Source organism: Macaca fascicularis, chromosome 2 (genome assembly GCF_037993035.2).
Source record: "Macaca fascicularis isolate 582-1 chromosome 2, T2T-MFA8v1.1".
Lineage (NCBI taxonomy): Eukaryota > Metazoa > Chordata > Mammalia > Primates > Cercopithecidae > Macaca > Macaca fascicularis.
The window spans coordinates 143,069,876-143,086,572 of NC_088376.1; the positions used below are offsets into that span (position 1 = coordinate 143,069,876).

General features: G+C 38.7%; 1 protein-coding gene and 1 long non-coding RNA gene across 7 annotated transcripts in view; one reads left to right on the plus strand and one right to left on the minus strand.

Annotated features, from left to right (window-relative positions):
* The window catches only part of ITPR1 (inositol 1,4,5-trisphosphate receptor type 1), a 355,769-nt gene extending 350,253 nt beyond the window's left edge, over positions 1–5,516 (plus strand). For both annotated transcript variants that reach the window (XM_065538902.2, XM_074032759.1), the window contains one exon: positions 4,161–5,516. In XM_065538902.2, the coding sequence (XP_065394974.1) occupies positions 4,161–4,247 (87 nt within the window). In that variant the 3' untranslated portion in view covers positions 4,248–5,516. The remainder of the gene's footprint in view (positions 1–4,160) is intronic.
* Positions 1–16,697, minus strand: part of LOC102121980 (uncharacterized) — a 141,516-nt gene that overhangs the window by 96,836 nt on the left and 27,983 nt on the right. The window lies entirely within an intron of this gene.

Genomic DNA, 16,697 nt, shown 5'->3' on the forward strand with positions numbered 1-16,697 from the left:
TTCTACATTTGTATAGATGTGAAGAACAGCATTACTGTAACTGTTTATCCTCAGCTACATGGGAATTTTGAGGTTTGGTTTGGGTTTTTTGTTTTTTTTTTTTGAGACAGAGTCTCCCTGTGTTGCCCAGGCTGGAGTGCAGTGGCACGATCTCGGCTCACTGCAGCCTCCACCTCCCAGGTTTAAGTGATTCTCCTGCTTCAGGCCACCGAGTAGCTAGGATTACAGGCATGTACCACCATGCCTGGCTAATTTTTGTATTTTTAGTAGAGACAGGGTTTCACCATGTTGGCCAGTCCGGTCTCGAACTCCTGGCCTCAAGTGATCTGCCTCCCAAAGTGCTGGGATTACAGGAGTGAGCCACCGTGCCCAGCCATTTTGAGGATTTTTAAATGTACTATAAATGAGACATCTCACACTACTCAAAATAGATGTTTCAATATTAGAATTTTGAATATAGTTACCATAGATTTTTTTAATCAAAGAGTCAATTTTGTTTCAGATGTCCAGAGAGACTATTATCTGACAAAAATGCTAAGGATAGAGTTTGGTCATGATATTTGTTTTGATATAGGTAACAGTTACAGACAATAATGATGCCTTATAACAAGACATATAGATAGTACGTGTGAATGTGTGTAGGTGGGGTAGGTAAGTAGGTAGAATTGAACTAATAAAACCAGAAATTATGTGAGAATATGCACTAAGAGGCTAGGGAAACCTAAGCGGCCAGAATTGTTGGCCTCAGTTTCTTACAGATTTAGTCCTTCGGGGTTTTGAGGGATTTTTTTTTTTTTCTGTTTTGGTTCCTTTATAATTGTAATTGGATGGTGACTGCTACTAAAAGACCAAACATCTTAGCAGTTGCCCAGTTCCTTCTCATTTAGCAGTCATTTAAATGGCAGTGATGTTGACTTAAATGACAGCCATTCTGTCTAAAAGGCCATGGTTAATCAAAACAGGATCAGTCAAATGTGTGTGCCTACTATATGCTCGGTTGCAGAGAATCTTCTCCAAGAGCTTCCCTCATTTGAGAAAAATAATATATGTACACAAATTACTGTTTTAAAAAAAAAAGTGTTCAAGTATATACTCAAAGTTATCTTGTCCAATTTTATCCAGTTTTGGAGATTATCAGTGAAAAACTTCTTCTAGAGCAGTGGTTCTCAAAGTGTAGTCCCCAGACCGGCAACATCTACATCATCTGGGAAATCGTTAGAAATGCAGATTCATGGGACCTACCCCAGACCTACTGAGTCAGAAACTCTGTTTCTGATCTGTGTTTTAACAAACCTTCTGGGTGATTCTGGTGCATGCTGAAGTTTGAGAACCATTCTTCTAGGGAAACAGAAAAGAACATTAGATGTATAGTTGGTACTTAAAATTATCAGGAATATGACTACCTGAGCAAAGAATTGGCTGCTAACCCACGTCAGTGGGGAGCCTGGAGCCTTAAGGTTAGGGAGGGAGGGTGGGTGATGGGATCACTTAAAAAGACAAATGAATAGGGCTGCTACCTGAGATATCAGGCCGCGGCTGTGGAAGTGAAAAGGAAGCCAGGCCACCAAATAAAGACTCCTTTGCTTTAAAGTTTAAGAGAAAGACTAACCGACAAATTGAAAAGTCAAGGAGAGCTGATTTAACAAACAGGGATGAAAATATGCATACTAAAAGGTCATCTCAAATACAAGTAGTTATTTAAAGCAAAATTACAGGGGGAAAGAGTCTTAATGGCCAACTTTGACATTCAACTTTGAGTTAAAAGATCTCAGCAGCTTTAAATATAAGCTTTGAGTAAAGTATCCTTCAATAAGGGTTGAGCACACCAAGATTTCTTTTTTTTTTTTTTCTTTCCCCAAGACAAGATCTCAGATGCCCAGGCTGGAGTGCAGTGGCATCATCGCTGCTCACTGCAACCTCTGCCTCCCAGGATCAAGCAATCCTCCCACTTAGCTTCCCAAGTAGCTGGGACTACAGGCACATGCCACCATGCCTAGCTAATTTTTTTTTCCTTTGATAGAGACAGGGTTTGCTATGTTGCCCAGGCTGGTCTCGAACTCCTGGGCTCAAGCAGTCTGCCCATCTCAGCCTCCTCAAGTGGTGGCATTACAGGCGTGAGCCCACTGCACTCGGCTGAGCACACCAAGATTTCTAAATGACTTTGAACACTTGAGATTATCCAAATTTAGCTAAGTTGTATTGGATTCCCTCTCAAGGTTACCTGCCAAGGGAAGGGTTGTGGGAGAAAAATCTGAGCTAAACATCTGACCTATCAGGCAGTAAGATGAATGAATTACTGGCATTTTAACCTAATTGTGAATTTATTTCATGTGTCATATTAGTTCTCCTTCCTGAGCTGAATCTGTGGATACAGTGTAGTGTGTAACACTTCCTTTAAAGATGTCACTCACCTAAGGAAACTTCAGGGGCTAGCTGGAATTTCCTAATCCATTTCTTCATTAAAAGCTTTATTGAAAGCTACCTTTTGGAAATACTAAGTCCTTGTAAATCTTCCCATCTAAATTATAACAGAGAAAGCATTTCCACAGGAGCCTAAAAACAGTATTTTGATTTGAGAGGATAATGCTAGTTTTGAAGAAGAAAAAATAACCATGTTAAAACTGAACCTAGGCCGGGCACGGTGGCTCAAGCCTGTAATCCCAGCACTTTGGGAGGCCGAGACGGGCGGATCACGAGGTCAGGAGATCGAGACCAGCCTGGCTAACACGGTGAAACCCCGTCTCTACTAAAAATACAAAAAACTAGCCGGGCGAGGTGGCGGGCGCCTGTAGTCCCAGCTATTTGGGAGGCTGAGGCAGGAGAATGGCGTAAACCTGGGAGGCAGAGCTTGAGAGCTGAGATCCGGCCACTGCACTCCAGCCTGGGTGACAGAGCGAGACTCTGTCTCAAAAAAAAAAAAAAAAAAAAAAAGCTGAACCTAGGTAAATTAGTCTTATTTTATGTTCTCTCCAGATATTTTGTACCAAAAATTAGTTCAAGTGAAAAGTGAGATTAAGGCATCTACTATGTGACAGATGCTGTGCTGAGAAATTTACATATAACCTCGCAATTCTCCACCAATGAGCTAGGAATTATCATCCTGATTGTATGGATGAAAAAACAGACTTTGATAAGTTAAATGACAAAACCATAAGAAAGTAGGTCTGATTCCAAAGTCTTTATTCTTTTTACCCTAATTCTTCTACAATTTTAGGAAGCTGAAAACATAGGAGTAGGACCTTAACCCACTTGTAGACAACAATTTTTTCTAATATATATTTCATACAGCCTTTTTATCTCAGTTGACTTGAATGCTCAGCCTTAAATCCAAAACTAAGACTAACTACTGGGTTAAGGAAAATCTTAATACAGAGGCAGAAGTATGTATGCCATCAAATACCTAAAACAGGTCTAGAGACCCATCAACATGAGAATATATTTAGTTCAGCAACCAAATGAACAGAATCAGCTTCTTGTTTGGGGTTTTGAAAGCACTTTTTCATTTGAACTAGTCTTAGGCAATGATCTCACCTGACCTTAAGCAAGCCTCAGTGTCTACTGGGTGGCAGGAAATAGATAACATGAATGGCCACAGCATTATTTACAGCATTTAATCATTCTGGACCTCAAAGAGATTTGAGAACATTTCTCATTTTCCTAGTTGTGGTAGGTAATTTTTTTTTTCTCTAACCAACTACTCAAGAATCATTGAAGAGAAAAATCAGGACCCACTGAAAGAGTGTGGACATAAGCCCTCCCTCTCAAACCTAGGATTGTAAACACTGCTTTTCTTGATAGTATGGCGTGTTGTTACTGTCGTACAAAGCCACCATTTTCCGATGAGTCTTCAAATCATTTGGAAATGGATTTGGGAAACAAGAAAGAATCCTGTGCTTTTATTGTTTTTTGTTTCTTTATGAAACAAGTAGCAAGCAATACTTCTGAACGTTACACTGCATGACTAGGTCACAGAATTTCCCATTCTGCCTAAGAAGATGCTCTTTTTGAAGTGCTGTGTGTTTGATATAGCGATGGTACACTATTTGTAGAAAGTGGGTTTCAGTATAAACCATAACCACAGAGGTAAATCTATGGTTCAGTATGCGATTTGACGTACAGGAAGTATCTGGGTCTAATGATGAAACTTTTTAACTTTCCAGATGACAGAACAAAGGAAGCAGAAACAAAGAATTGGTCTTCTAGGACATCCTCCTCACATGAATGTCAACCCACAACAACCAGCCTAAGCAAATGAAAAAAAGGAATTGTATTTACCTACCTTTTATAATTATTATTAGTGTGGGTATGGCTAATGAGTTCTGATTCACCCACGAAGGTTACATTTATGCTGAATACATTTGTAAATACTCAGTTTTATACCGTATGTATATGATTGCTACTCTAAAGGTTTGGATATATGTATTGTAATTAGAATTGTTGGCATGATGACATTTCATTTGTGCCAAAAATATTAAAAATGCCTTTTTTGGAAGGACTAATAGAAAGCACCTGATTTGCACTTGAACCAGATTATAGATTTAAAAGTATATGACATGTATTTTGTATTTAAAACTAGAATAGCCAGTATTTATGTTTTTTATAAAACTGTGCAATACGAATTATGCAATCACAATAAATTTGTAGCTCCCGAGTGTCCTAAAGGGAGTGCACATCTTTGAAGCTGGTGTGTTAATACTATGTAATAAATGGTTAATTATCAAATGATGCTGCTGCCAAAATTATATTAATAGTGAGTTTCAGGCCCCTGGGCATTTTGTACCATGTAATTATCCTATGGTGATGCTGTTTCTCGTTGTTAGTGGCAGTAGTGCCTCCGTCTCCTAGTGATAATGCTCCAAGTCTATGAACTGTTAAATCAGCATTCATTTTAAGAAAAGCAACTTTAGTTTCAAAGATACTTTTAAGCTTCTAAATTGATCATTTAAACTATTTCTTTAAATAAGAGAGCCAAATTAGAGGCTCATACTTTAGCTTGTGAAGAAGATAATGAATTTTTTAAAGGGAACTTTTTATGCAATGTTCAGGATAAATGCATACTGCTGGCCAATCAGTGTCATCTCCTGGGTAAATTTTGATGTCACGTTATAAAGATATGCATAATTGATGGTTTCTAGATTATCTAGTCCAAACAATAGTTTATTTTTTTCTTCATTTGAACCAACATGCTACAGTAGCTAAGAAGTATTAAAACTATATACATCCATATAAAGATGAAATACGAACTATCTCATTAGAAGTCATAGTTGAACACAGACATATTATTCTTCTGAAAGAGCCACATTTTATTTGTCACATGATTTCTTTTCTTGATGGATGAAAAGTATGAAAGGAAACTTTTATATCTGTTGCCTAGTTTTGTACATGGATCTCATTTTACAAGAGAATCTCTCTGCAAAAAAAAAAAGTTTAAAAATGCATTGAAAGCAGAGTTCTGAAATGAGTAAAGTTTGTAAATGCATATATAAAAATATTTAATAAATGATGCAGAATATACAGTGACTGGCTGGTGGCTTTCATTTGGAATTTGTGACTTAACTGCTATTCCAATTATATACTTCCTTTAGGATCAGTTTGAAGTACAATCGGTTTGATTACCAGGTTAATTCAGAAAATGTTTACCTGATTATTAAAAAAAAAACTTGTTGTTATAACAACTCTGAGGAGAATTATTAGAACAAACATTGGGGAGTATTTAGTACAACATTCATTCATTCTTCGGGATCAGTGACTGCCAGCCAGGCTGTTGGGAGCATCCTACTAAATCTTTTGTCTCTTCTGCTTTCACTGGGGGATCTTTTATTTGCTGTATGCAATGTGGAAGTATCGGGAACAGCTGAAATTTGTTTTAGTTCATGCCCAGTGGTCAGGGTCCTTCAGCAGTGTGTAAAATGTTTTTACAGAGCCACCTCGCCTGTCCAAACGTAGTAAAACCTGTTCCCTCCTCAAATCAGTGCTTGTTCTGGCTGCTTTTTTTGACACTCATTTTCTCTCTGCTTTGGTAAATAATACCACCCAATGTTGGGAACTGGGTCAGGATTAAATTCCAGTTAAATGGCTAGTTTTGTAATTAATGCTTCTACTTTATAAATTTGATAACTTAAAAACAAACTAATTTTTTCCAGTCAGTGCAACCTGTCTCCACAAAATTTTTCCATCGTAAGGCAAGCCTAAGAGAGATACCTACTTTTATCTGTAAGCAAAATGGCAATCTATGCTAACCCCCACAACGCACGCGTTAGCTAGCAAGGACTTGCTTTTCCCCTGGGCTTTCTCTTTGATCTCTCACACTGCCCAGCGCAATGTGGCAGTGTGTGTGGTTTGTCTCCCAAGTCCCATCCAGTTCATTGGAAAGTTCTGCATTGACATGCCAAGTTGCAGCTTTTACAGGTTTGTCATGTTCCGTTTGAATCCTGTCACTTAAGATATAAATCTTCATTCAGTGTGCCAGCTTCAGCAGAAAATAAATGAAATTGGAATGCCACTCCACCCTCCATGTAGTAGATCCTACCCTTGCAGTTTGGGTGTGAACACTAAAGCTAGTACAATTGAAACATGCAATTTGAAGTTAAAACTCCGGTGGCCTTTGATGTGTAATTGTAATTCTGCCTGCTTCCTTCACATTGTGACTTTCCGACACCTCTATTTTAAGATCAAGGTCCAAGTCACCTTCAAAGTTACCTACCCAGATGAAGAATTAGTGTTATCAGGGTGAAAGTACACTAATATGCGAGAAAGCCAATGTTATTTAATTAAACCATTTTATTTAATATTAAAAGTTTGCTGTAGCACCAATTCAAGTTTCAAGCATTTGCAAATTTCCCTAACTAATCCATTTGTTAAAAGGTCTGGGAAATTCCATTCCACTTTTCTAACATTTATGGGATCTTACCCTTTCCATGCCCCTAAAATTGTGTAGTGATTACCCTGTTTCTCTCTACAAATAAAGCTTCCACTGTTGTCGTCCTAAAAGTCTAAATGATATTCCATCCTGTTCAGTTTTCTCCTAGAGCTGTATTTATCTGTATTTACCCTGCCCCCAACATACAAAATATGACTTTAATCTCATTCTTTAAAAATTTGAAACTATTCACTTAGTTTGCTTTCAAGTTCATATTCCTAATCCATTGTTCTTCATTCAGCCAATTTTTTTTTTATTTGGTTGTACTTTCTGGAAATGGATTGCTTGACTTTGCTCCTGCAAAACGTGCTCTTTCACTGTGTTTCACTGAGTACTTCCTAATATAAATTATAAAGCAAGCATACTTCATCTATGGATGCTAATCAACAACTCAATCTTTGCAGCAGCAAACTACACAAAGCTGTTTGGCTCCCAAGTCCCAGCCAGTTCACTGGAAAGTTCTGCACTGACATGCCATGTACTAGTGGGAAATTATTAAGATATCCAGAGTAAATTAAGGAAATAACCTGTTAAAAACTCAATTGTAGATCTCTGTATACTTCTACTATAGACGGCTTGGATAAAGCGTTAATGGGCAGCGGCCTGAAAGTTTCTGAAACTTATTTTAAGGCTGACAATGAGAACCTTAGACTGACTTTTGAGCAGCATGGAGGGAAATGTGCTCCTTCAAAACTATTAGGAGCATTACTACATACTTAGAGAAGTAGAGTTGGGTTTTTGCCAAAATAATTTTTTTTTTAACAGATTTTGGTAACATACGTGTTTGTTAGAAGACAAATTATATGACAGTAAAAGTCACCTTTACATAAGACAGAATATAGTAACAAAGGACCCTTATTGAAGGCTCTTGAGACACTATATAGCAGAAGTGAAACTTATTTTAAATAAGATAAGAAATTGAGCCCTAAAGAAGTAAAGTAACTTGCCCAAGGACTCAGCTCCAGAATAAACAAAGATCTCCTGACTAAGCAAAATACAGAGAGCTCTTCCCACTTGCTATCTCCCTTCCAGAATGGGGATATCAGTAACGAGTTTCCCATAACAGTTCTGCGTTTACACAAAGCGCTCATGCAGAACTTTATTTGGTCCTACGTGTGGAACAGTACAGATTGATTTGTTTTTTCTTTTCAAATCTCTTTCATGAGATGATGGATCTACACATTAGAAAGTATTGACTCTGAATATTTTGTCAAGACCGAAAACTTTGTGGCAAAGATAAGCAGCGAGTGAGCTCCTAAAGTCTTTATCTTTCACAACTACAAATCTCGTGTATATAGCTCTTATATAACTGCATTTTTCAAAGGGAGAATCCATCCTCGGCCCAATCAAGGTGGCTTCTTCCTAGGGAGAATATGCAGGTGCACACTGGTGTCCTCTCCTACCACAGAAGTCAATGTCCTTGGTCTTGTTCCTTACACTAATAATTTAACAATCAACTAGAATGTTGGAAAACCCCCATAAAGATTTCAATTTTACAGAAAGTACCCAAAATTCCACTAGTTTTGCATCACAAAGTAGTGGTTGAAGTAAAGTTTTGAGTAAAACGCCATGTGTGTGGTTTTTGTGGGTGGTTGCAGCTCAGAACAACGTTTAGGCCTCATCAATTATCTGACAGGAGAGAGTATGATGGCAATTTATAATAAGATGATTATAGTTATCATAAACATTTTTCCATCTCTGGTATCATATGCCACATTAAGCAACTCTTACAACCTAGAAGCCAATTCAGAAGCATAACAAGCCTTCAGGTCTGGAACCAAAAAACTCTACCAAAATCAAGAAAATAAAAAGCTGTCTACCTGGTGGGTTTTTATATTTGGTCAACTCAGACAATGCTGTGGAGTCTCCAGCTGCTTGTATTTTAAACACATTTGGTAAAACAAATCTCTAGCTTAGTAGGGCGCGACATTAAAAAAAAAAATTACAAAAGGAACATCTTAAAATACTTTAAGGTCATGACAAACCAGTGTGAAAGAGAATCCTAACACCTAGAGGCGAAACTGCATCATCCACCCAGCTTGGAGAGAAAAAAGAAAGCCAAAAACCACTATAGAGTAAGAATGCAGAGTTTGAGAAAACCCCTAAGGTAAATTCTGAACAACAACACAAAGAATCCAACAACATAAGAAGTGCATACTGTATGCAAGAACCACTAATGGAAAGAGTTTGCCAGCACATTTATAATGACCTCACCACAGATGGTTAGGCCCAGGTAAATGGAACTTTAGACAATCCAGGAATTTAAACTATTTACTCCCGAGCATAAGTCACATACTTACCACCTATGGTATCTCATAAAGTCCTATGAGAAGCTTTTTGTAAAAGTTCTCTGCAGAAAAACAACTAAGGTTTGGTATAAAACTGGGACAAGGAGACCTGAACCACACAAGGCTTAGGTACCAGGTCTATGGCAGAGTCCACATGGCAACATGGTGGAATGGAAAGAACATGGGCCTTGAGGTGGATAAGAATTCTAATACCATTTCTGTCACTGAAATGTTATAACTTTGAGCAAGTTACTAATGATTTTAATGTACAGTTCTCCGTTCTCAAGAGTAGAGATGCTACCACATACTTCTTTGGGCAGTAATGGGCATCAAGAAAGATAATCTGTACCAAGTTTGGCATACACCTCATACGTTACTTCCCATTCCTTTGCAACATAACCATTTCCTTTTTCTCATCCCTATCCACAATCTCAGCTAACTATTGCATGACCAAAAGCTTCTTTCTGTTCCCACTAAATGGGTCTGATGTTATTACTGTGGGATCCTAAATCTACATGTCTTAACATGACATATTTGGGCCACATCCAGTCATTTAAAAAATGTTTATCTTTATGTCCAAATTATGTTTTAACTATCAGTTTGAACCGAATAAATTCATAAAGAAACCTCTCATACAGCTTATGACTTCCAGATAACTATTACATTTTTTAGCAGTGCCGGATTCAAATCTGACTTCTCTTTTCAAAATATTCAGTTTGAACCAAATAAATTCATAAAGAAACCTCTCATACAGCTTATGACTTCCAGATAACTATTACATTTTTTAGCAGTGCCGGATTCAAATCTGACTTCTTTTTTAAAAATAAATCTTGGGCCAGGCACAATGGCTCATGCCTGTAATCCCAACTCTTTGGGAGGCCGAAGTGGGTGGATCACCTGAGATCAGGAGTTCGAGACCAGCCTGGCTAACAATGACGAAACTCCGTCTCTACTAAAATACAAAAATTAGCTAGGTGTGGTGGCGCACACCTTTAGTCCCAGCTACTCAGGAGGCTGAGAAAGGAGAATCCCTTGAACTCAGGAGGCAGAGGTTGCAGTGAGCCAAGATTGTGCCCCTACACTCCTGCCTAGGTGACAGAGTGAGATTCCATGTCTAAATAAATAAAATAAATCTCTACAGCAAAAATGTTTTATCTTAGGAATGACAATGTATTTCCTTAGTTTCTGAAGTGTCTTCACTTATATTCTTATTTAAACCTCCCAACCTTATCAAGTAGATATTATCCCTGACATCTGAATGGTCATAAGTTGTACTATCTTAATTTAACGTTCAAATACAAATTCTATACCACGTCTCACATACCTATAGAAGACCCAGAGCCTCCTTAATAATTTCTTTCTGAGAGGGATCCTGAGAAGGAGCAGAGACCCCACCTTGGGGGCCCATGAGCCCCTCCGCAACCCAAGCATGAAAATAAAGGAAAATCTTGAATTCCTCCAAGGGCAATTCCAGGCACCTAGCTAGCCCTGAGAAGTAAATAAGCAACTTGTTAACCAATGAAGTAATATAACAGCAGGCTCGGCACAGTGGCTCATGATTTGGGAAGCTGAGACAGGTAGACTGCTTGAGCCCAGGAGTTCAAGACCAACCTGGGCAACATGGCAAAACGCCATCTCTACAAAAAATACAAAAATTAGCCAGGCATGGTGGCACACACCTGTAGTCCCAGCTAGTCAGGAGGCTGAAGTAGGAGGATCTCCCGAGCCCAGGGAGGTCGAGGCTGCAGTGAGCCAAGATCACACCACTGCACTCCAGCCTGGGCAACAGAGTGAGACACTGTCTCAAAAATAAAATAAAGTAATAGTAGCTTAAAACAATCGCCAAGGAAATTAGAGTCATGAGATGTTTGGTCCCCTAAAGAAACTATAGATAGTATCTTAACATATGTCCTGAAGTTGTTTTTCAAAAGCTCAGACCACTACCAAAGGAAAAATGCTGTCAGCTGTCAGGTAAACCTCAGGTAATGGGGAACTGAAGACAGAACTCTGACCTCTGTTCTTTGTTCTAACTTTCTTCTTGAAGGGCCTGGAGGAAGTTATTGCCCACAGGCCAGAGCTAACATTCTTTTCTGCTGACCTCAAATTTTTCGACAAAGGTTCACCTCCTTAAACTATTGCACATTAGAAAATCTCTGAATCCACCTATGATCTATGGGCTCCACCCTTCCACTCCAGCTCCACTTTGAGATATCCCACCTTTTTAGGTTAAACCAATATGTAGCCTCATGTATTGATTTATGACTGCCTGTAACCTCTGCCACACTGCCTTTAAAAACTCTTACCTGTGTAAGCCATCTGGGAGTTGAGGTCTTAAGCATGAGCTCCCTGACCCTCCTTGCTTGGTGCCCTGCAATAAATGCCTCACTTTCTCTCCCTGCAATCCCGATGTCAGTGTTTGGCTTTGCTGCTCTGTGTGAGCAGACCCAAGTTCAGTAAGTAACCATTCTAAGGAGGGTGCTTACACCTTCTTCATGATCCCTTGTCACGTTTCATCCTAAATCCTGATTCCAACCCAAGTATCGGTTCCTTCTCATCATCTCCCCTCTCTTTATTTCACTAGTGTGGACACAGCTCTCTCTCCTTCCTGTCCCCAAAGCACCATTATCATCTGGGCTTTGTGAAGAACAGATCTTTAGTGGAAGAAGATTACAATAAGGAATAGGAAACAACTTAAAATTGAGAATCAGCCATTAAAGCTCCCTCCCCCTTCCTTCTCACTTATGGGAGGAGCAACTTCTCTTGTCAGCCTGTCGGCAGGCAGGCATCTACTTTTTCTTTCTCACTTGCCTAAACAAACAAAAGCGAAACAAAACAATAACAGCAAAAACAAATCTTCCTTCCAGCCTCATCTGAAAACCAAAAATTCTTGTTTCTTTACTATGCAGAGCAATTTTAGCCCTCAGTTCCCAGTCGTTCCTCTCTAGATTAGGCCTTTACCTTGGCCTAAAAACAAAAAAGGGCTATAATTCTGTCGTCCTTAGCTTCCACTTGCAGGGCAAACTGGCTTCTAAAATAGCATTTTTTTTTTTTTCCTGATACATCCCTATTTTACAGAACAAGAAATTTCTTTAGAAAGTTGAAGTGATTTGGGCCGGGCGCAGTGGTTTGTGCCTATAATCCCAGCACTCTGGGAGGCCGAGGCGGGTGGATCACCTGAGGTTAGGAGTTCGAGACCAGCCTGACCAACATGGAGAAAACCTGTCTCTACTAAAAATACAAAATCAGCCAGGATTACAGGATTACACGCCTGTAATCCCAGCTACTCGGGAGGCTGAGGCAGGAGAATTGCTTGAACCCAGGGGGCGGAGGTTGCGGTAAGCCGAGATCACGCCATTGCACTCCAGCCTAGGCAACAAGAGCGAAATTCCATGTCAAAAAAAAAAAAAGAAAACAAAAGAAAAAAAAAAAAAGAAAACAAAAGAAAAAAAAAAAAAAGAAAACAAAAGAAAAAAAAAAAAAAAGAAGTTGAAGTGATTTGACCAAACCAGAACATTAGACCTTGGGATTCAATGCCAGATCATCTGACCTCATGTAGATTCTTCAGTATCCCAGTGGGAGGTGTCATCCAGCTATGTTCCTGTGTCTGCACCTCTACCTCCCCACCTTGCCTGGGGGAGATATGTAAAATATCAGAGTTCTAAGAGATGCAAAGAAAAGTCAGAGTTCTTAAAGGCAAAAGCTGCAAGTAGTTCATTTCTGTATTGTTAGTACCTAGCACAATTCCCCCCAAACAAAGAGGGTCAATGCCTTTGAGAGGTAAAAAAAAGATTATTTTTGAACCCTCACTTAATCTGCTTGATAGTTTTGGAGCCAAGGGCAAAGAGGAGTCTTTCATTAAGGAAGGAATATCTGGCAGTGGCCCAAAAAGAAGGTGCCTTCTTTTTGGATTAATACTTGGTAGCAGGATTTCTGGATTTTTTAGTAAGTATGTTTATTTTTTTTTTTAACTTCAGTTGTTTTTCAAAGTGGTTGTACTGTACTCTACCCATGTCACTGATGACAACTGAACATCAGGCAGTCACGACTCTTTTTGCTGCTGACCATTCAATCCTATAAACTAACCATTAATCATAATGCCTCTGGCTCCAGTAACCCTGCTTCACAACATTCTCCATTTTGGTCCCTCTAACCAGGGGATCCCAATCTTTCTCTTCCTCCTTCTTTCAATTCTTATAACAAAGCTGTGATTTAGCATGGTCTCTATGAATGTGTAAATTCAGACTCACATATACTTTCATACTCCTCTCTCCACCCAACTCCCTTATGTAACAATGCTAAAAGATAATCCCTCAACGATCCAGGTAGTATTATGGCAGTTCTCAGATTATACCTGAAGAGACAGCATATTTAAGTAGCCTAAAGAAATTATGGCCATTTTGGATAACGAATAATTATAGTTCATTTATACATAAACCATATGTAAATCACTTGAGTTAGATTCTCCCAACCAGATTTAACAAATTTTAGTATTTCTGCTAATCCTAGAAATTTCATAATAGGCTAAAGGACTTGGGGATGGGTGGAAGTCTTTCATAGCTCTTTTTGTACCATTCCATAGTATTTTAAACTGGAACTCTGACATACTTTGGATCTGTGTCCCCACCCAAATTTCAAGTAGAACTGTAATCCCCAGTGTTGAAGGTGGGGCCTTGTGGGAGGTGACTGGATCATGGGGGCGGAGTTCTCATGAATGGTTTAGCACCATCCCCCCTTGATACTGTATAGTGAGTGAGTTCCCATGAGATCTGGTTGTTTATAAGTGTGTAGCACCTCCCGTACCCTGTCTTCCTTCTGCTCCAGCCATGTGAAGTGCTGCCCCACTGTTTTCCTTCCGCCATGATTGTAAGTTTCCTGAGGCTTCCCCAGAAGCAGAGCAGATGGAACCATGCTTCCTGTACAGACTACAGAACCAAGAGCCAAGTTAACCTTTTTTTCTATAAATTACCCAGTCTCAGATATTTCTTTATAGCAATGTGAGAATGGACTAATATAAACTCTCATAATTATGGGTAGAGTACCGTACAATCACTTTGAAAAACAACTGAAGTTAAAAAAATAAATAAATAAACACACTTACTAAAAAATCCAGAAATCCTACTACCAAGTATTAATCCAAAAGAAATGAAAATATATGTCTATATTTTCATAAACAGCTTTATTAATACCACCTCAAACTGGTAACACACCAAATGTCCATCAACTAATAAATGAGTAAACAAATGGTGGTACAAACATACAATGGCGAGTGTGTGCAGGTGGCCCACAGCCCACACACCCAGGACTGCTAATGTTTGGGTTGACTCACGGTACCTTTACCCTTTTTAGCACATTCAGTGTGCACACTTTTTGAACTAAGTATTTCACAGAGTTAGGCAGGAGGGCAAGAGTCAAAAACCTGCTCACTAGAGAGCCAGGTAATGCTGGCAGTGAAACTTGAAATGATTTGTGCTCCTGATTGAAATAAAAATAATCAGTTGCCTGTGTTTTAGAACTTACAAATGCAACAGTCCTGTAGGTATGCTGCACTAGTTTCCCACGGTTGCTGTAACAAATTACCAAAAACTTAAAGGCTTAAAACAACAACACAAATTTATTATTTTACATACAGTTCTGCTTGTCCATGTTCCTTCTGAAGGTACTAGGGAATAATCCATTTTCTTGCCTTTTTCAGGTTCAAGAGGCTGCCTCCATTCCTTGGCTTGTGGCCTGACCCCATCTTCAAAGAGAGGAATGGCCAGTTGAGTCTTTCACACATTGCATCATTCTGACTCTGACTCTTCTGCCTTCCTCTTTCATTTATTAGGATGCTTGTGATTCCATTGGTCCAACCTGCATAATCCAGGAAATCTCCCCATCTCAAAATCCTTAATCACATCCACAATCTCCTTTTTGCCATGTAAGGCAACATATTCACAGGGTTTGGGGATGAGGACATGAACATCTTTAAGGGGGCCGCTATTCTGCCTACCACATTTGCTTAGGCAAAATCTAGACAGGTTAAAGACAAGAAAAACAAATCGCATATTTCTTTTCAACTGACGGATTTGAATACAATTAGGAAGGTCACATTTTCTCATGGTCCAAACAGGCTAAACAAGTTAGTTCATTAACATGATCGTAGAGACTGATAAAGCTATAAATGATTGCCCAAGAGCTGCTGCTTCCTTTTACGTTCACTATTGCTATTCTTGGATAACCAGAAACAACTATAAAAAGATGTTTGCTTTTTTAGACACACACACACATACACACACACACATGCACCCCCGATTAGAGACTTTCTTCCTCAGGTTTTATTTGCCAGGATTTGCACTTTAAAAGTAAGATCCAGTGAGGTACAAAGAAAATAAAAGTAGATCATAAACTTCTCAACCAGATAACCTTTACTGATTTTTAAAAAATGGATGCATACCTGTATAAGGTTAGAAAAGTTGTAAGTTACTAACGTAATAGAGTCGAAAAAAGAAAAAAAGATTAGAAAAATTAAATAATATGCCATCTATATTTCTTTGGTGAAGTGTCTGTACAAATTTTTTGCCCACTTTTTACTTTCTTTTGTTATTAAAATGTTTAGGACTTCTCAGACTATGAATATGTTATTAAAGTTAAAATTTTGAAACTTGTGCTTTTTATATTCTGGTTGCCAGTTCTGTACTAAATATATGTTTTGCAATATTTTTTTCCCTCGTCTGTGACTTGTCATTTTCTTAGCAAAGGCTGTCTTTTTTTTTTTTTGAGATGAGTCTCCCTGTGTTGCCCAGGCTGGTCTCAAACTCTTGGGCTCGAACAATCCTCCCACCTTGGCCTCCCAAAGTGCTGGGAGTACACGTATGAGCCACCACACCTGGTCAGCAGAGCTTTTTGAAGAACGAAAAGTTTTAATTTTGATGAAACCCAATTTATTAATTATTCTGTTTCTATGGTTCATACTTCCTCCTATGAAATCTTTGCCTAAGATTCCAGATTTTTTCCTAGAACAGCATTGTATAATATAACTTTCTGTTATGGTAGAAATGTTCTATAATCTGTGCTAACCAATACACTGGGTATAGCTAGCCAGATGTGACTTCTGAGAACTTGATATGTTGCTGCAACAATTGAGGAGTTGAATTTTTAAATTTTATTTTGTTTTAATTAGTTTAAATGTAAATAGCCACATGTGGTCACCATCATGGGCCAGGAAGTTCTAGCAGTGTTATAGTTTTAGGTTTTACATTTTGGTCTATGATACATTTTTACTTAACTTTTATAGATGTACGAGGTATCTGTCAAGGTTATTTTTTTAAAATATGGACTCCTAATTCCTCCAGCACCATTCTGTGTGAAGACTATCCTTTCTCCAATGAGTTACTTGGCACCTTAGTCAAAAATATCAATTGACCATGTTGGTGTGGATCTATTTCTGGACTCTATGCTGTTCTATGGACCTATATGTCTATCCCTTCATCAACTGAACATATAGTCAACTG